The 21,224-nt window shown below is 42.0% G+C and overlaps 1 protein-coding gene across 1 annotated transcript; it reads right to left on the bottom strand.

Moving 5' to 3' along the window:
* Positions 1-1,876: 1,876 nt before the first annotated feature.
* Positions 1,877-21,028, bottom strand: letm2 (leucine zipper-EF-hand containing transmembrane protein 2). Its single transcript, XM_021621829.3, has 10 exons — positions 20,747-21,028; positions 15,721-15,789; positions 14,887-15,412; positions 11,043-11,186; positions 9,723-9,866; positions 9,181-9,504; positions 8,861-8,980; positions 7,865-7,960; positions 7,041-7,109; positions 1,877-6,609 (listed from the first exon to the last, which is right to left on the bottom strand). The coding sequence occupies exons 2-10, from the start codon at positions 15,765-15,767 to the stop codon at positions 6,556-6,558; spliced, it is 1,524 nt and encodes a 507-aa protein (XP_021477504.2). The 5' UTR covers positions 15,768-15,789; positions 20,747-21,028; the 3' UTR covers positions 1,877-6,555.
* Between the last annotated feature and the right edge of the window lie 196 nt (positions 21,029-21,224).

Raw genomic sequence — 21,224 nt, 5'->3', positions numbered from 1 at the left:
AGAAATAGTTTGTGACGTGGTAAACAAGGAATGTTTATATCCAATATAGTCCAAAAGGATTCAAACTTTATGACCGTTAAACATTCAATGAATACATCCCAACACACACAGTATAACAATTTAGACTTCAATCCAGTCACTTCTCTCCAGATATCTGGTTAGAACATCCATCTAACATTATAGTTCAACTTGTATCATTATAGTTGACCTTGGTTTTACCAGGTACCAAATTGACTAAGACCCTGACTTTAAAGTGGACAGTGTTTGTCTGAATCCATATCCTTTGGCTTGTAGGGCCAAAGGCCTGGTTCAAAAGCCTGGTTGGGCCTAGACAGTAAGAGCATTTACAGTACAATCTACAGTCACCACCCCAGAGAGGGGAGCGAGAGAAGCAAGACACTATCAAGGGGAAAGAGGGCACTCGGAGTCAGAGCAGAGGAAGAAATCAGCTTTTCGCAAGTATCTTTGAGCACATGCAGCTTACTTGACATACAGTATAACACCAAAACAAAGCAAACAATATCAAATCAATAAATCCACTGAATAGTGTCAAACGAAGTAACCACAACGTTAAAGACACATAAGAGATAAAGACGGCACCAAGCCCCGATACAGGATGATTGGTTCAAATAACCTGAGAGCCATCCATTTAATAGGATATCAGTGGGTGAATGACAAGGGATGCAAGCACATCTCTGGCAAGAGTCTCTGGCAAATGTGTCAGTTTCTAAAGACGATTCTGAAGAAGCTCTTACTGCTTACTTTCAGCTGTTTCTCCACCTTTTTTTGTTTTAACATTTCAGTCTTCTGACCTCATCGGAGCATACGACCAAACTTTTAGCACTTCCATACAAAAGTGAAATCAAGCTAGCAATGTTTGTCAAATGGATTTTCTTTCTCCACTGTAGTAATGTATGAAAGAGGCTGTTAGAATAGTGTTGTCAGTAGTCTTACAAGCTACAGCCGGTTAGAATTGTACAGGTATTAGTATTGTATTAGACTCAAATAAATACAACCCACAGTCAATAAAATAAGATCACATTCCTTGTCATGCATACTTGTTGACTGTTCTATTTCACAATGGTACCCTTCAATCCCCCAGCTAATGTTAATACAGGAAGGTTAATATGGATGTTAATATGTGGTGTTACCATAGTTACAAGATTAATCTTACCTCAAATCAATATTCACACAACAACATTGCTGTCTATTTAAATACGCACATGCACAGGCTCATCCTGACATACCCTCCAACATGACAATGCCACCAGCCATACTGCTCGTTCTGTGCGTGATTTCCTGCAAGACAGGAATGTCAGTGTTCTGTCATGGCCAGCGAAGAGCCCGGATCTCAATCACATTGAGCACGTCTGGGACCTGTTGGATCGGAGGGTGAGGGCTAGGGCCATTCCCCCCCAGAAATGTCTGGGAACTAACAGGTGCCTTGGTGGAAGAGTGGGGTAACATCTCACAGCAAGAACTAGCAAATCTGGTGCAGTCCATGAGGAGTAGATGCACTGCAATACTTAATGCAGCTGGTGGCCACACCAGATATTGACTGTTACTTTTGATTTTGACCCCCTCTTTGTTCAGGGACACGTTATTCCATTTCTGTTAGTCACATGTCTGTGGAACTTGTTCAGTTTATGTCTCAGTTGTTGAATCTTGTTATGTTCATACAAATATTTACACATGTTAAGTTTGCTGAAAATAAACGCAGTTGACAGTGAGAGGATGTTTCTTTTTTTGCTGAGTTTAGATGCTGAAGCTTTATGTATGTAAGCACCTCCTAGCCTGTCAGTAGCTGGGCCAGATATCCATAGTGCCAGACATCTGTAGTAGCAAAGGTTTGTTGCCAAAAATAAAGACACAGGACTCAAGTGTAAAGGGTTTTTATAAATGCAATGCTGAACTTCATCTCCCAAGCAGACATTTGACACTGTAGAATGATGTATTGTTTCAACGCAGGTTAAATAATGTAGCAATGTTGTACATGGTTGAGTGTCTTCTGACCTCCATTACAGAGCTTAGTGGACAGGAGGGTAAACATGAGAGGTAGAATGTCTGTTACACAAGGAAAGCCACCAAAGGGGGAGGTAGAGGTTGTCCATAACTACTGATACAGGGTCAGATACGTTTTCGTCTCCCAAATGGTTATTGTTAGGGATAGGTGATTCTAGATCTGTGGTTAGGGGTAACCGATATTTCAGAAGTAGCCAACCCTCTTCCCAGATAGCTACTGGTTATGCAAGCTTTTGCTCTATTCCTGCTCTTACACACACCTCATTCTACTCATCGGCTGATCATCAGAACCTTGATTAGCTAAATCAGGTATGGTAGAGCTGGCCTGGATCAAAAGCCTGCATACCCAGTAGCTCTTTAGGCAGGATGGCCATCCCTGATCAACATCCATCAGTCACAAACACTCTCCTGCAAGGTCATAGTCATAACGTCCAGAGTTTGCACAAGGCTAGCTAATATTAGTAACACATATAAGTTCTGCCAAACAAAATAATAAACTATGAAAAAATAAGCCTTGTTTGAAGAGAAATTAGGGAATTTCAAGGAAAACAAGTTTAAGAAGAGTATGTTCTCTATCTATGAGCTTTATATGGAATCCATTATGACAAAAGGTGCAGACGCCAATCATTCAGAAGGTATAAACTCCACACAGCCTCACGGTCTTGTACTGTCTGTAATAGTCATATCAATACATGATACAGTGCAATACCTGTGGACACATTTGCAAAGAGCATTTCCACTCATCCTTATTCCCCCAGTGTAGGTCCAAGGAGTGAAAGGCTGAATCCTAACCTCAGTTATGTGTCCATCATGCAAACCTTTAAACAAATCTCCCAATGATATCAATGGATGACTTATGTGGCTAGTTCTAGTAATGCGTATCATATATTATATTAAGTTGATTCAAGCCCAAGTCTTACTGTAGGACCATTGACCATATCTGCCATCAAATGATTGGATAAGTTACTGTTCCATTAAAGTTCTCCTGACCAAATCAACTCTCAATTTCACCACAAATTATCAACAGCAACACACTGAAATACCACAATGTCTGTCTTTCTCCGCAGGTCTGTGTGACAATGAGAAATACCTTTGGGAGTAAGTTCATGTTACCCAACTCCACACCAAACTCTAACCCCTAATCCTACACAATGTGGTGCTGCTCCACCTAGGTGTGATGTTCACTATATTGCTTGTACCAACAAGTGTCTAGGGGTAGGGGTTTGGAATTGGGCATGTGAGTGAGAGGGTTCATACAGGTGTTTACGTTTGTCTCTAAGTCTGTGTCCTAATTCTCTCCCACATTCCTTTCCTAATCTAATTTCCTTCATGATCACTGATCCAAAAGGACCTAAAAAGGTAACAGCGTAAGTAATACAGTGGATTCCTTTCACCCATGTATAGACATGAAGGATAGGAGACAAGGTAAGGAATCAAGGCAGGGGAATTGGAACACAGTGTAAACATCTTCCATGAGAGGCCGTGGGGAAGGGGCAGAGGAGACACTCCACAGAGAGCATAGGTAACAAAGCACCTTGTTACAGACCTTCTGCCTGTAAATTAATTTTCTAAACAATCCTTAAACCAAGTAAAAAAATAAACTGTTGGGATGGAAAGAAGTGTCCCAGGTCCCATAGTACTCCCTTGAAGTAATAACAGATCTGAGAAGGTTGGATTGGTCAAAGCAGAAGGGTGGACATCTTGCTTTCGATTATCCACTCACATACAGATCGGTGATAGGGAGGAGAGGAAGATGCACTATGATGAAACAATGTCATTTGGTTGGTGAGTTGTGGGAGAGGTTCATAAAAAGGTAATCCCCTAATTTAAGGTTTTCCTCAATGCTAAGCCAACACCAAACGCACACTCTCACACACTGAAGCATAAAGCATATACAGTAGAGTACACATATGTTTATATGGTAAACCTTCCAAATACCTTCTCGTTCACATGGTTGTATTCACTCTATATGTAAGCAGGAAATGTACTAGGCATTTCAGCATGAAATAGGGGCCATCTTTCAAGCTCTTTGAGAATCACATTCTAAAATAAAATGTAACACTAGTGCAATCCTTTAACAGTTCGCAAATCCTGCATTTTCGCTCAAATTCATTATTTGAGATTTCTCTGTAGATATTTCATTCGTATTGTTGGAACAGTGGGTATGGATCATATCCAATAGCAGTCAAGTATTATCTTTCTTTTAAATGTGTAAATAAACGGTAGTACTATCATAGCATTAACACAATATATACACTGTATATTCCATTAGAAAAGCTAATTGTCCACAGATTGGCGGTTGTTTTTATAATCAAGTTTTAAACTGGGTGGTTGAGCCTTGAATGCCGATTGGCTGAAAGCCGTGGTATATCACACCGTATACCACGGGTATGACAAAATATTTATTTTTACCACATACATTGGTAACCAGTTAATAGCAATAAGGTTCCTTAGGGGTTTGTGATATATGGCTAATATACCACGGCAAAGGGCTGTGCGTTGCATCATGCTTAAGAAAAGCCCTTAGCCGTGGTATATTGGCCATATACACCACACCTCCTCGGGCTTTATTGCTTAATTAGGGGCTACTACAGCCTCTTCTGTGTTAATGAGTGATCTCTCTCGCACTCTTACAATCAAAAATAATCTGTGTTCATGTACTATTTACAGCTGCAATCAACTACACAATGCCACTTCATTCAGTCACAGGGTGACACTTCACAATAAATTGCATAGATACCACGTGTTACATTTTCTGGTGTAATTAAATGCAACTACACTGTAACTATCTGGACATAATTTGTAAAATGTCCTTACTTTAGACATTAGTGTTTTGTACCTTATCTGCAATTACCATTTACATCTGAACAATTACAGTCTGGTTTCCAGGGTAGTTAGAGAGTAACTTCATGGCATAAAGGCAAGTTAAAGTGAAGTGTTGCCCAGTCTTAAGATTGAAATATTCAACAAACAAAACATTTAATATTAGGAGGGCAAAAGTTCATAGAACTCTTTAGTTTTGAGAGAGCTTGAGGGAGTGGCAAACCAACTGGACAGAGCAGTTGTACCTTTTCTACCAGACAATGAACATTGTACAGGGTATTTACAAATATACAGGAGGAAGAGGTGGTGGTTTTTGTTAGTCTGATCTGGAAGGTGATTCAGCCAACTCGAAGAGACAAAACACACCTTTTCAAAGCAGCGGGTGGCCGTCCAATCACCTCTGACCAAAATGTCGCTCTTCATTTTCTGTTCACTTCACAACAACTCTACATGTTGAATCACCACCGTTTCTCAACACCAAGGTGGTGACCCCTAAAGGAGTGAGCATGCTTCAGCTCGGCTGGCGCCTAACCGAACGAGTGTGCTTGCATACACCCTTAAAATACACTTGCTTGAAAAACAAGAAAAAAAGCATCAAAGGCCGTAGCCAGTCTCAAAATGACTGAACACGTCCTCAAAAGTCAGAATTCATCTAAGATAACTCAAGAAACCTGTCATTCATTTTGACGTTTTTGTCCAAGAGATCTTAGTTGCGGAATTGTACATCTAACTAAGATGTTTGGTGCAGTATGTCTTTATGAGAAAAATGTAATGAAGATGAGTCGTCTCTAGTTGATTGACAACAAAGACTTTATCGGAGAATCCCTACTGTTGAACAATCACCGATGAAGGGGTGTAGACTTCGGCTCCGAACTTCGGCTTGACCAAAACGAACAAAAGCTTCACAAAATGTTAGCATAATATATGCACATACTCTACCGAACTGTTTCGTCTGGGAAGCATGTGGAAGCCTTTAACATACCGCGGCCACCCACTGCTTTCGTCTTTGAGGTGTATCTAGTCAAGAGGAATCAGCTTCAGCGCCTAATGAATGAGTCGAAATACAATCTGAAGTGAAACAGACTAAAGTTACACCAGACCAACCAACCAGCCGGTGTCCACTCTTCAAGGACATTCAAATAATAATAATAATATTTGTTACATCACTGGGTTACTGTGATCCTAAAACAAAACAATTATCCTAATCCATCCTAATCTTTTCAGAGTTTTCGTTACATTACATTGTCCTGTTCAGTTTGAGTGTGAAACCCAATGGATGGAGTGCATGAACTTGAAACCAAATAGATGCAGGTGAGAAGAACCAGAGACTGAACAGACAGAGCAGAGGTGTGTGTCCCGTTTGAAACGCCTGCCTGAGGCCTCAATCCAGATGTAGCCAGAGAGGAGAGGGCTCTGATCCATGGACAGAATTAAAGAGAGCAAAAGTGCCATCTTAATGCCGTCTGGTTTGACGGCATTAACATCTCATGTGATGACCTTATGACCCCTCTCTCCATCAGACACCGAGCCCTTTGGCTATAAAGGGATCTTAGATCAGGAGGAGGCGGCGTTAAGGAGGGTAGATGGGTGGTTGGGTTGACTGATCCCTTAGGTTGTCGATTAGCTTGATTGTCTAGCCCCCCCACCCATGAGGACACAGGGTTGTGGTGTGGTCAAGCCCCTGCAGTCCTGCTCACTGTTAGCTCCTCCTCACACTCCGTTGGCGCTCATCTTGCTCTTCTGGGACGCCTCTGCTCCTTTAGCCTACAGGTCAGAGGACAATGGTTATTCTAGGAACAAACAATGAAAAGGAGACCAATGGCATTCATTGAATTATGGTGACATGGACATTAAGAAATGTAATAAACATACTTTTAAATAGCTTGTTTACATACATATGTGCATGGTGTTTATTGACTTGATATTTTAGGAACCTGTTGTTATGGGCATACTGTAATTTAACTACTAAATGGTTAATTGTTGTATGGTTCACTTGTTTGTTCCCGTAGAGCAAGTGTGTGTGTGTGTGTGACTAGGATGTCGTGAGAAAGATGAGACAGTATTGGGCTTAAACGCACTGGTTTATCCTCACGGTCATCACTATCTGGCCATGCTAGAGAAGCACTGCACTTTCTGCCATTCCATCTAGTAACTAATCCCTGTGGGTATATGACTGGGGGTCAAAGGTGACTGACCTGGATGACCTGGGCAGGGGTAGGAGGTTTGTCTGAGATGATGGCAGCCTTGTCTCTCAACTCCTCCGCCTGGAGGAACAGAAACACACCAGACATGAGGACACTGTATACTGCTCCACGGGTCATCCTGGAGAAGATTCCTGACCGGTCTGCCTTTGACCAGAGCTACCGAGCTCATGATAGGGGCTCATGATTTGTGGGAATATTGTATGCCTTCTATCTTTGGCATTTGTTATCCAATGAAAACACTGTTTTGATGGAACGTGAGTGATGATCCAATCATGTGTTGCATTCCATTTCCCTCCCAGAAAAAAAGTGATCATGTTTTATACCCTTTACTGTGTAGCTTAGCCAAAATCACACCATATCTAGAAGCAATCGTTTTATATCAACTTTAATGTGGCCTAGGCCTACTGGTTGTATGAATTTGGGATCTATTGTCCCACAACTGTCCCAGAGTCCGTTTGGAATAGGCTATTTATTTCTCGAAAAGCTGACCAATAGAATATGTCAACTTTTCTACTATGGGGGAATCGTAGATTGACATAGGCTAGTAATTTTCCTGTTCATTACTCATCTTGTTGGCTGGGGAGAAGTAAATGTGGGCATCGGTATTCGGTAAGAAGGAACTGCACACTGTTCTGTTAAAATGAATTCCCATCGAAATCTGAATTCAGTCATTCTGAGCACTGTGGTGAACGCCCTAATCAGGTTACACATCCAATGCATATGGGTCAGGTACATTTCTCCAATGTCCGGTAAATTAAAAACGCCACATTTTCATAACAGAAACCTTGTTGTTGTGTTTGTGTCTGTGTACTGACCGGCCTGTCTTTGATGACCAGAGCTGGGTCTACCAGTAAGTCTGAGGAGGAAGCTGCGTTTCCCTCTGGGATCTCAGCTGGGGGAGGAGTGGCCTTCTGCAACACAACACAAATGGAATGATAAAGCCGGTAATGTAAGCAGCAGTGGTGCCGTCGTGTCACGGTCGTCGTAAGAAGCGGACCAAAGAGTAGCGTGGTGTGAATGCATCATTTTAATGGATGACGAAAACACTAAGTAAACTGAACAAAACAAATGAACAACGACCGTGAAGCTATATACGAACTGTGCTGACACAAGCAACTAACATAGACAATGACCCACAATGACGAAACAGGCTACCTAAATGTGGTTCCCAATCAGAGACAATGACTAACACCTGCCTCTGATTGAGAACCATATCAGGCCAAACACAGAAACAGACAAACTAGACATACAACATAGAATGCCCACTCAGATCACACCCTGACCAAAAAAACATAGAAACATACAAAGCAAACTATGTTCAGGGCGTGACACTTCCACAGAGTGTCCTGAGAATGTTGTGGTGATAGAGACTCATAGGCTGCATGTACACAGTCTTTTGACCAATCAGGTCAGTTTTGAAAAAGATCCGGTGTGAAAAGAGCTGCTGTGATAGTTCAAAAGACCAATTAGTGGAAAAAATATCACAATTGGGCTGGCTGTGAAAACTCAGCCTTAGAGAGTTGGCAGCATGAACATTCAGTTATTCACATGGCTGACCTGCATTTCTACATCACTACAGTCATGAGAATGTGGGCAGGTCTCAATTATCTGATGGTCAAGCCTTAGTTCTCGTGGAAACCTGTGCTTCTATGGGACTCACTGAAGGCAGAAATGTACCTTGATCCCAAACCTAGAATCAGATTACCTTTCAGCAATCTGAACTGAGCTGGTTGGGGATGTCTTACCTCTAATTGGGTACAGGGGGTATGATGTCTTACCTCTAATTGGGTACAGGGGGTATGATGTCTTACCTCTAGTTTGGGTACAGGGGGTATGACGGGTATGATGGGTTTGACGTCAGTCAGGTACATGGCTCTGGAGAGCAGCAGCAGAGAGGGAGGAACGTTCTCCTTCAAGTGCAGGTCCAACCACTAGAACAGACAGAGAGAGGTTGCGGGTCACTGAAGAAGCCAATTGTTTGTCGTCCAAAATGGCACCCTATTCCCTTAGAAATAGGGTGCCATTTGGGACGCACTTCTTATAATACAATTAATAGATTGATTCCTTTACTGGCTTGAAGTGATGCATCTTTAACAAGGTGATCTGCAGATAGATAGGTTGAGTATCTGACCTGTTGCATCTGCTGACGTAACTGGTCAGTGGTCAGACCCAGTGACCTCATCCCTCTGCTACGACATGCTGCCTGTAGCTCTGACACACTCATAGCAGGCACACCCTCAGTGGCTATCAACTCGTCATCTGCTTTGATGGTTCTCAGCTGCATCATCAGCTGGAAGCGGAGCAGGTTATTGGTTCCTATGGGCTGCAGCTCTAGCAGCTTACACAGGGCCACCAGCTGGGGGCGCTCTAGATGCTCCAGCGTCAACTCGTCTTCAAACAGTTTGGAGAACTTGACAATGTCCTTAGTGGTGGGCTGCTCCCCTGTGTGACGAACCTGGATAAGACAGAGGGAGGACAGGGGTTAGTTAGAGCAGTCTTGGGACTCTAGTCATGCAGAGAGGCTTAGGACGTATAATCACATCTTGAGCGTTATCAGGTCTGAAAGACCTTTTGACAGGGGCTACCGAACACAACGGGATGAAAATTTGAAACACTCATGAAATCATGAATCAGAGCTTTGGATGAGTGACCTTTGCCCCCTGGCTAAATTACCTTCTGTACGTAGGTGGAGAAGCGCTGCGTCTCGTCCTCGGTCAAAGCCTTAGTCTTGTTCCTCTTGGCCATCTCTGCTATGGTCTCCTGGAGGAACTTAGCCAGCTCCAGCTTAGCAGCAAGACCCTTTTTCTGCTTCTCCACCTAAAGACAAAGAAAAGGGAGAAAGAGAGAGGGAGAGAAAGATAGGAGAAAGAGACTATTATATTATTATAAAGATTTCTCAAATGGTCCTTATGCATAATCTAGCAGTAGCTAATAGCAATTGGTTTAGAATGTTCTAAAAAGGAGCATCAATCGCATTTTATCAAGTTGCTAGGTAAGGTTTAAAAGGGTATATTTAAGCAATAAGGCATGGGGGTGTGGTATATGGCCAATATACCATGGCTAAGGGCTGTTCTTAGGCACGACGCAGTGGAATGCCTAGACACAGCCCTTAGCCGTGGTATATTGGCCATATACCACACCCCCATGCCTTATTGCTTAAATATACCCTTTTAAACATTACCTAGCAACCCCCGAGGTGCCTTATTGCTATTATAAACTGGTTACCAACGTAATTAGAGCAGTAAAAATAAATGTTTTGTCATGGTATACGGTCTGATATACCACGGCTGTCATCCAATCAGCATTCAGGGCTCAAACCACCCAGTTCATAATTGAAAACAATCCCACTTCAAAATACACAAGTTGGCTAATGGTGGTTTTTACCACTGCTTCCTGTTGGTATCCCAACGGACATGATGTGAGAGGCCAGGCCAGGCACCACTGTTGCACAGGAGCAGGAGGACATATCTGAGAGCCATTCAGCCATGAGCAGGTTAGGGACCATTAGACCCGACAGGTCAGGCCTACTGGGGCTAATCCCACACAAAGACCTAGGGTATATCCCAATAATCTCTCTCTCTTCCTGAAGTGTGCACTCGTTCACTATTCCTGACAAATGTAAAAACATTGGATTGGTGTAGGCATGGGCTAAAGAGTTTCTTAGAACAGTAATGCACTGTCAAATCTATGAAGGGAGGTGAACAAGTGCACACGTCGGGAGAAAGGAGAGATTATTGGGACACACCCCTGCTTATTCTACTGGCCTACAGGTCTGTGGAAGGATATCTCCTCCTGGGGTGCATCTCAATGGTGTACTTTTGTCTCCTTTCATCTGCATTGATATGGAAGAACAGGAAAACAGCCATTTTCACCTAAAATATCATGACCTCAGATCAGTCCAGATGAAGGAGAGGAAACAAGGAAGCAAGTTTAGACCATTGATAAGCAGCATACAACAGGGTCATTAACATTGTAACAGCGTGAAAAACGTGCCTTCTTGGTCTCTGTCTCGAAGGTGGAGGGCAGCATCTCAGGGAAGAGCTTGAGGAAGACGGGAAGCAGGAACTCCATGAAGGGGACAATGATGAAGACCATGAAGGGTAGCAGGCGGAACAGGTCAGCACACGTCCTCATCAGCTGGAGAGACACAGACAACACTTAGCAAACCAAACAGTAACATGTCTGACAACGATAAGTAACAACATCAAAGGAGAGGAACGAGAGAAGAGATAGGGGGAGAAAGAGAGTGAGAGAGACAGAGAAAGGAGAGAGAGAGAGAGAGAGAAGAGAGCGAGAGAGACATAGCGAGAGACAGAGAGAGGAGCGAGAGAGAGAGAGCGAGATAGAGGAGCCATAGCGAGAGAGAGAACAAGAGTAGAGAGAGAGAGCGACAGAGTGAGAGAGAGAGACAGAGAGGACAGCGAGAGAGAGAGAGAGAGACAGAAAGAGAGAATAACAGAGGTTGGAAGCCAAACATTGCCATATGGTTTATTGGCATTATAGAAGATACAGTGATGCAATGTGAGTTTTGCAGTGCACAACACCTATGTACAGAGTGGATCCCAAACATTTAGAAATGTGACTGACAAAAAACATTTTTAAATGTGACCAACAAAACTTTTTCACAAAAATGTTCTTTGACCTTTTGACCTCCCAAGTCACCAAAACGAATGTCTGTGGTCACATATTAAGCTATGAGACAAGAAGGATTCCACCTTGACCCACACTATGTTAGGATTCTGTCCCTCAGTCTCTGGCAAACTACCAGGACTGTGAGTCTTTCTAAAATAGACCCGGTGCCGAGTAAAGCTCTACCATGGCATTCACACAGCATGGGTCACAAGGCGGGCTGTTTTTTTAAACCTTTATTTAACTAGGCAAGTCAGTTAAGAACAAATTCTGTTGGTGTGCCTATCCTGTATCATTGAGGCAATAGGGTCAATACATCCTTCTAAATCCGCCTTACTGATTAACCTGGAGGCTGAAGTCAGAGGACTTTTTTTTCTGCATTGAAAAGTATTGGGCGGGCCACCTATGTCCGTTTTCAGTGTAAACTTAAAGGACTAAAACAAGATATAAAGTAGGTAGAAAAATGTACCTAAATATATATTTTTATAAGATCCTCTTTCAGGACAAACAATCTAAAATTCCAAAGATGCAGCATTCAGGAGTTTTTTCCCATGTTATTGGGCCCCCATTGATATTGTAATAATGTTTGAGTCACTCAGATAGCATAAGCCATGGCAAAATGTGTATAATTGCAGGAAATGTGCTTTAAAACTGCAAAATGTTATGTTCACCACATGGCAAAATGTGTAGAAATTCAGGAAATTAGCTTTTGTCACTATGGCCAACAGGAGGGCTTCTAAAATTGCCTGAGTGTTCAACTAGAATACCTCACAGCATGTGGTGGACTCCTTTGGTTGCGTTCAATAGGCACAACGAGAGAAAACAACATGTTGAAACTGAAAGCAAAAATGAGCAGCATTGTTACTGGTTTAACAAGTTTAATGGGTAACACCTTTCCCTGTTATGTGCCTGACTGCTGAACACCTCCCAGAGATTGAGGTGATCAGCTGATCATTGTTTCATGATTCTCCGGTTCCTGGTACTCCTAAAGTACTACGTTGCTGTAAATCCTGGCCTCCAATTAACTGAAAGGCACTTGTTACATAAGACAGATCTATGAGAATCACATGAGACTACAGTATGCCAAAGCTTTCTTTGGTAACTGTAGGATGTACAGTTAGACCATGGGTGTGTTCGTAAATTCAATCTGGAGTGCCAGTGCGCTCAGAGTGCCCTTTGGGCATTCGTAAATTCAGAGCGTTGTCAGATTGTCCATTTGTAAATTCAGAGCATTTCGCTCTCTGAGCGTTCAGAGCTCACACTGGACGCTCTGGCCGATGAGTAGGGTTGATTAGTGTGTTCTGACCTCACAACGGCAGTCAAGCACCCAAGTTAACTGGCTAAGGTTGGCTAGCTTGCTAGCTACTTCCAGACACAAATGAGAGAACACCCCACCCTGACCATTTTACTCACTCTGGCAGAGCTGGTTAGGCTGTTTCCATGTTCTCTAGAGCGTTGGTGACTGTAACTGTGCTGCTGGCAACAATTTAATTACGCTTTTTTGACAACATTTGCTGACATATTCGAACGGGTGTTGAGCATTCGTAAATTCCTCAAATATTCTAAACTCTGGCACACTCAGATGAGAGTGCTCTGAAATCGGAGGATAGCAAGAGCGAATTTACGAAAGGCACCCCACTTCAGAGCCATAGATTTAGTATTCTAATGGGAATTCTTATCATGTTATTATTGTCATGGAGCGTTGAGCGTCAACATGGAGGGTAGTAGTTAGCAGAGAAAGTGCTGCTCGTCTAGACCGTGAACCCTTCAACCAACTGCAGTCACTGTTAGAAACAGGACACCCTCTGAATTGGATTCCCCAAGATGGAGCTGTGTCACCACGTTATACGTATCAAATCCCCATCTCAAATGGGACCCAATTCTTTACATAGTGCAGTACTTTTGAACAGAGGTCTATGAGGCCATAGTCAAAACTAGTGCACTATATAGGGAATAGGGTGCCATTTGGGACGCAGCCAAGGTTCTCTCATCCTGCCCTCAGGCATAAATTATGACTCACCCTGTTATTTACTAGGGTTTGGCAGTATCCCGATTTTCATACCATCTCTGTACCATACCGGGGAATATGGTATTACCGGAAGTGCACATAAGTGGCGCATTTTTTTTTGGGGGGGGGGGGGGGGGGGGCAAGGGATCTTGATCCAGGAGGGGATTGAATGTCTCTGCTGGAACCAAGAAGCTTGATCTTGACATCTAGCCACTTAGCTAGCAAGTTAGTAAACAAAATGCATAGCTGGAGCACTGAGCTGGGTATAACTTATTTGACATATCTTAGATTTCTTATAGTTATAAACAGTAGTGTAGCACTCACCCCCAGAGCCCCAAAAGACAAACAAAACAAACGTTTTTTTCTTCTCTGTATTTCAAATCATACGTCCGGTACTTCTAAATACACTGTATATCGCCCAAGCCTTTTATTTACTCCTTCAGGAACATGTTAGACACAGAGAGTTCAGCCTACACTTCCTGCATGGTTACATCAATAGTCACAACAATGACAGTCTGACCTACTATACACATGCTGTCTGCCGTGAGGGCAATATGCACGAAACAGTTTAGAGTCAACACAAAACATAGTCACATACAGGTCAAATAGAGCTCAGCACTTTCAATCAATGTTTTTATACTGATCATCATCATTAAGTCTAACCAAGCTCCAGTCTCGTCCAGTGTTGGTCAGAAGATCGGTGGAACCAACAGACGGATTGGTTGTTTAGCAACAAAACCGACGCGTACGCAACTATAGGGCAAAACAGGTGGGGTTGGCTTAGATTGCTTATAACATGTAAACTATATTTAGTCTCCAATGTTTATTGAAAACATAAATGAAGTTGCGCAATGAGTACTCTCAAATACAACATTACAGATGTTGGTTAGCTAGCTAGCAAATTTGACATCAGTCAAAACACCTCAAAACAAGACATGGTATCAACAACAAGATCAACCATGCTGAAACAAGACACATGATTCACAACATGACAGTTTCTTGTCATTGTTGCTAGCTACCTGGTCACCCAGAACCATTAAAACACATGGCCTTCTGCCCCTTTGAGGCAAACACAAAGTGTTTGTGATATTGTCAGCTAAGCTGTCCATTGGTGGGACATTATGGGCCATGGTGGCAAACATCTGGGATGGAGCAGCTAGATGAAACATTGGTTAATTTGTATCACTCCCCCGGCCTTACCCGTCTCCTCTCCCTGCGTGAGAGCAGTTGTCCGTGCAGCAGTCTCCACACCATCCTCCCTGCAATCTTGGTATCGATTCCCAGCAGCCTGAAACCATTGTAGTAGTGCTTCAGCTCATCCACTACCCTCTGGCCAATAGACTTCCTCACTACCTGGACAGTAGGGGCAGCTGCAGCCGCTACAGTGACGGCAGCGGGGGGAGCAGGGGCTGGAGATTGGGGTGCGGGGACAGAGGGGCCATTCTTGGGGGTCCCTTGGGGGTCATCCTGGGCTGGGGTGGCAGGGGCTTTGGTGTCCTCCTTGGTGCCCTGCAGCCAGACACAGGAGCTGTGCAGAGATCTGGCCAGCAGGGTGGTGCTGTGGGGTCTGGAGCCATGGAGCCGAACGCACTGAGGATAGCCAGACCTGGAGTGCCTGAGGGAGGTTAGGGGTGACAGGCGGCTGGCGGGGTCCAGGTGGTGGTGGACGTAAGCAGTGGAGGGGAGGGGACAGCAGCTGTGCCTTTTAGACAGCAGGTAAGATCCCCTGGAGACAGAACACAGATACATCTGTATGTCAGTGACTGCCTGGTCATATGTGAAGTATCCTTACTTTCACTACAGCAGTCAGTCATACACACTGCTGTAAAGTAGACAAGACCAATGACCACCTGCTGTATTTACAGTTAGCTTGTTTACATATTCAACTCTTCCAAAAGACTTCCTGAGTGTTAATCAACTGATTTAGCACCCAGGGATCTTGTGGACACGGACAGTGGCCCCACTGTATGTGTAGTAGAGGTTAGTGCAGGTCTAAATGGTTTCTAATGTAGAGCAGGTGACCTGGTCTCCTACCTTGATCTTGTTACTGCCAGAAGCACCTGTGGACTGAACACTGCCATTGCACTGGCAAATCGAGGTCTCCTGAAAGGGTGAACAACAAGATCAGTGAAATGAATAAATAATGTTACTTTACAATTTTCTAGAACTGATGGATGTATAGTGTCAAGCTATTTAATTTTGAACCCCCATGGCTTTGTAATGTATTTAGTAGGGGTGTGACATTTAAACGTTAAAACAACATTGGGATTGTTAACATTTAGAAAAAAATCACTAACCGAAAATGTTTAAATCACAGTGCAGTTATCACAAAACATTATTTATTTGACGTGTTATAAATTATGATAGGCTATAAAAAGGCCATGGGAAAGTTTAGGCTACTTTGGTGAATATGCGAGATACAGATTACCAAGACATTACCAAGATATGCACATGGTTCTTTCTGCCTGCCCCCTCCTCACTCTCTCTCTCTCCCTTCCTTCTAGAGGTCGACCGATTATGATTTTTCAACGCCGATACCGATACCGATTATTGGAGGGCAAAAAAAGCCAATACCGATTAATCGACTTTAAAAAAAAATTATAATAATGACAATTACAACAATACTGAATGAACACTTATTTTAACTTAATATAATACATCAATAAAATCAATTTAGCCTCAAGTAAATAATGAAACATGTTTAATTTGGTTTAAATAATGCAAAAACAAAGTGTTGGAGAAGAAAGTAAAAGTGCAATATGTGCTATGTAAGAAAGGTAACGTTTCAGTTCCTTGCTCAGAACATGAGAACATATGAAAGCTGGTGGTTCCTTTTAACATGAGTCTTCAATATTCCCAGGTAAGAAGTTTAGGTTGTAGTTATTATAGGAATTATAGGACTATTTCCCTCTATACCCTTTGTATTTCATTAACCTTTGACTATTGGATGTTCTTATAGGCACTTTAGTATTGCCAGTGTAACGGTATAGCTTTCGTCACTCTAGTTAGCGCGCGCTAACTAGCTAGCCAATTCACTTCGGTTACACCAGCCTCATCTCGGGAGTTGATAGGCTTGAAGTCATAAACAGCGCAATGCTTGACGCACAACGAAGAGCGAATGAATTAATGTTTACGTGCCTGCTTCTGCCTACCACCGCTCAGTCAGATACTTGTATGCTCAGTCAGCTTATATGCAACGCAGGACACGCTAGATAATATCTAGTAATATCATCAACCATGTGTAGTTAACTAGTGATTATGATTGATTGTTTTTTATAAGATAAGTTTAATGCTAGCTAGCAACTTACCTTGGCTTACTGCATTCGCGTAACAGGCTGTCTCCTTGTGGAGTGCAACGCGAGAGAGGCAGGTCGTTATTGCGTTGGACTAGTTATCTGTAAGGTTGCAAGATTGGATCCCCCGAGCTGACAAGGTGAAAATCTGTCGTTCTGCCCCTGAACAAGGCAGTTAACCCACCGTTCCTAGGCCGTCATTGAAAATAAGAAGGTGTTCTTAACTGACTTGCCTAGTTAAATAAAGGTATAAAACATTTTTTTTTAAAATAAAAAATCATAATAAAAAATCGGCGCCCAAAAATACCAATTTCCGATTGTTATGAAAACTTGAAATCGGCCCTAATTAATCGGCCATTCCGATTAATCGGTCGACCTCTACTTCCTTCCTCCTTCGCGCTGGCTCGTCTGCTCTTTCTCTTCGTTAACGTGAATGTGTGTTCAGTCTTCAGTCTGTTGTATGTGGAAAATCCTAGCCTATTCACTGATGTTAGGCTCTGCTTTACTGAAGTTGTGGACACATCCAATCCAAGAAATTGCAAGATACAGCATTCCATTGCGAGATACAGCTTTTGATTAGCGATAGATAGGCCTAGTGAATGGTTCTGACTGTCTGTCTGGTGGAAAACCTGCCTATACTATGCCCCTCTATGAAGTATGCAAGTGTTTGTGTTCTCGGAAGTACTGCAACCAATCAGTCTCCTCCGTTCCAAAAATACTGATTCTTAGGAGTTGATTCCTAGCTGAATCAAATATTGACACTCAGAACGGAAGTTGACACCAAGAGTTGACGTGTAAAGGAGTCGAGGACGCTCCACCACTACATCTTTCCAAATCTGAAAGGGATGCACAGTGAGACCCGGGGATGGAGGGAAGGAGTAGCCATGACTGCGGTAGATGGAACTGCATTGCCCTTTAGCGGTTATACGCAGGACCCTTTTGCCTTGTAAATTCACATGAAATTTTATGATTTGTTTCTTATCGTCTAAACAGAAAAAAATGTCTGTTCAAACTTTAAGAACATTTTTCCATTTGTCACATCCCTAAGATTTAGCATGATAAGTATATACGTGTTGATAGGCCGATGACTCAAAGACTGTGTGTAGGCTAGTTAGCAGATGGTAGCGGGCTAATGTCATAAGGGTTGGGCGAAATTTGGGGAGTCCTCTTCTACGATATGCTACTCGAAATGTTGCGATATCCGATATAATCGTTTTTGAGCCGATAATGACTAGATAATTCCAAACTGTGCAATTTTTGTGCTTATTTACGATACTTTGATCACAAACTTATTAAATAATCTTAGTATGTCGAATCATTTTTACAAGGCTTAGTTAATTCATTTAGATATCATTTTCAACATATTGATACAGCCTAACTGATAAAACTGCAGTTGATTTGTAAAGTTCAAATAGAGTATAGTCTTGAACATCACGATATATCTTCTTGCACTTCACAATATCTCGTCAATGTCAAATATCACAATATCCGAATGAATCATATATCGGCACAACCCTAAATGTCTTGGCGTAGCACAGACCATTTGACCAATACTTCAATTCCAGACTTGGAAGACAACTAATGCCAATATCTAGTTGCAGGTAGTTCGTTTAAATTTAGAAAATGCTCCGTTATTCAATTAAATAAATGTTTTGCTCCATTATGTAATCCAACATTGTATACGCCAATATCTTGTCTATTACAAATCTTCTCACATTGATCGAGACAGGTAAGTGTCATCATGACATGCATCAAGATGGTGGCGTACACATCCTTGAATTACTTAATTGTGAAAAAAAGAGAAGAATTTGAATTTTTAATTATCTTTAGAGAAGAAAATAAGAAAAATCTGTAGTGATTCTGTGGACTAATTGTCCATTTGTTCCACGTTTCACATCCCAAAATTGACATCACTTGGCTGGCTCCAAGTTTTATTTGAGTGCATGTAGGCCTAAGCGAAAGTCACATTTCAGTTGATAGCATTCAGTTGTACAACTGACTACGTATCCCCCTTCCCCTTTCCCTATGCTGGTACCTGCTGTTAAGTGTCTCAATGGAAACTCCTTCCCTGTACGCTATCCCCTGGACTGCACGACAAGTACCACAGTATGAGTCATACCCATAAAACCTTGCGGTCGAACGAGGAAATGGTTCCAATTGTTTTCCCACCATTAATTTTTCCCATAGGTGATTTTAGAAACACTTGTTTTGTGTAGGCTTACCCTGGCATAACGTTTTAATATCCGTGTAAATCTCTCTAGGACAATGTGACGCGTATCAATATATTAATGTGTATTTACCCCCCAAAAAATGAAACACTAATTAGCTGCTAATGTGGCTATCATAAATAACTACAAATGCCATAATATCTTATATATCTAATGTTAGTTAAATGTAGTAATTAATTAATTGTCAAAATGTCTTTAAATGGACAATTCTGTGAACTGTCTTGTGCAGTTCACCTGTAGGCAAAGGTGTCAGCTAGAAATGACATGCTGGAGTTTGCAGGGATTTGTAGTCTTGCATGATGTCTATTTTCGTGCTAATTTGCATTTTCGAATCTGAGAGTAAATAGAGCTGAATATATTAATAAAAGTCACCTGGTCCGAGAAAGATTTACAAGATTGTAAAGACGTCACGACATGGTAAGCCTACAAGAAACACAGCCCTTAATTTAAGTGTTTCTCAAATTCCCTGTGGAAAAACGATACGAACCATTTCCCTGTTTGACCGCTAGGTTTTATGGGTATTATGAGACCTCCACTTGTAGGGCTCGGAGGGAGAGTATTCATCTGCTCGTATGCAAGAAAAGCCGGCGAACTGACAAGTATGCCATGACAATGAAAATAGTATATTCTGAATTAGATGGAGAACAATAAATATATTTTTATTCGGATTTCAATCTGCAAAATATATATATAATATTAACATGATACACAAGTGTGTATGGTTGTCCATCCTCCCCTGATTCAGAATGTTATTTTCATTGTCATAGCATGGTTTAATAGCTATTGACGAGATATAACAGAACACATTTTACTTTGGTGCAGAACCGAACCATATACCTACCGGCTATCTAAAAAGTCGGGAAAACAATACTTTCCTGTGGATATTTTGTCTCAAATTTCGAGCAGCAACAAAAAAATCACCAGAAGCGGGAGTGCGAAGCAAGCAGAGCGAGGCGGGTGGAAAGGACGCGGCATTGACTGTATGCTAGCAGAATAATTCACATCTCCAATCATCTTTGCTGATAGCAATGTTGTGTTTCCATAAGTGGATTAATTGGTCTAATAATACTAGGCGATCATTTCATTAGCTATGAGTAAGTAAAGTTAGACATATGACTATGTCACATGAGAACATAAACAGGACATGCCATAGGAACAATCATTAGGTACTGGTAACTTGACTAGCTAAAGGTACAGAGAGTTCTCCGTGCTATCGACCAGCTAACTAACGTACTCTCGAAAGATGCCTGAACGGGGCAATTTGCTAAACTATCAATCTGACCACAACGCAACCACTGTCAAGCTCACGCTATAGCTAGCTAGTTAATAACAACAACATGTTAGTAGGGTGGCTAGCTATCTAACTAGTATGTGCAGATTGGATGAAGACCGTTAAACTAGCTAGCTAAATAGCTAACGTCTGCAGTCTTTTCACAGTTTGACAACGGAACATCTAAAATATCGGATGACCTTAGCAAACATGTTAATACAAGCTGAAATTGGAAGTCGATTGACGATGAGGTTTGTTTCTTAACTTACCTCGAATGTCAAATGTCCTGCTATGGCTGCCGACTGGGCGTCGTAAGGCTGATCTAAAATAATAAAATAGTACAATCCATTCACAGTAGTCGGCTGATTGAAGATGTGCGACGATAATAAACACATTTACGACGGGTTTATTACTAGTATTCCTCCGAGAAAGGTCCCTTTTGGTCAACTTCGCCCATTTTTTGCTGCTGCTCTGAAAAGGTTATTGCAATTCACATAAGCATGATTGTTGTTGACGTACTGGATCAGGCGAGGATGGGCTTGTTTGACAGGGCTGAGAACCAATAGATTAAGTTATTTTTTCCCAGTGGCAACCAATCCACTTAAAGGGAAGACCCACTCATATCGGGGTTTGATTAACTGCATTTGATTGAAAAGAAGCTTCCCTTCAAACGTAAATTGCACCATTAATAAAGTAATAATAACAAATACTGTATGATTTTACATTCTAATATGCATCAAAGAGCGG

The sequence above is a fragment of the Oncorhynchus mykiss genome, chromosome 11 (genome assembly GCF_057628025.1).
Source record: "Oncorhynchus mykiss isolate SJ-2025 chromosome 11, ASM5762802v1, whole genome shotgun sequence".
Lineage (NCBI taxonomy): Eukaryota > Metazoa > Chordata > Actinopteri > Salmoniformes > Salmonidae > Oncorhynchus > Oncorhynchus mykiss.
Note: the sequence above shows the minus strand (reverse complement) of the source record. Positions and strands in the feature narration are given on the sequence as shown.

Bases quoted from the DNA above. Each gene is read 5' to 3' on its own strand.
- letm2 (XM_021621829.3), bottom strand. From the start codon at position 15,767: ATGGCAGTGTTCAGTCCACAGGTGCTTCTGGCAGTAACAAGATCAAG. The intron at 9,505-9,722 runs GTAATTTAGCCA...TGTCTTATCCAG, and splicing joins TCTCCACCTACGTACAGAAG to GTTCGTCACACAGGGGAGCA. The intron at 7,961-8,860 runs GTAAGACATCAT...GTTGTGTTGCAG, and splicing joins CCCCTGTACCCAAACTAGAG to AAGGCCACTCCTCCCCCAGC.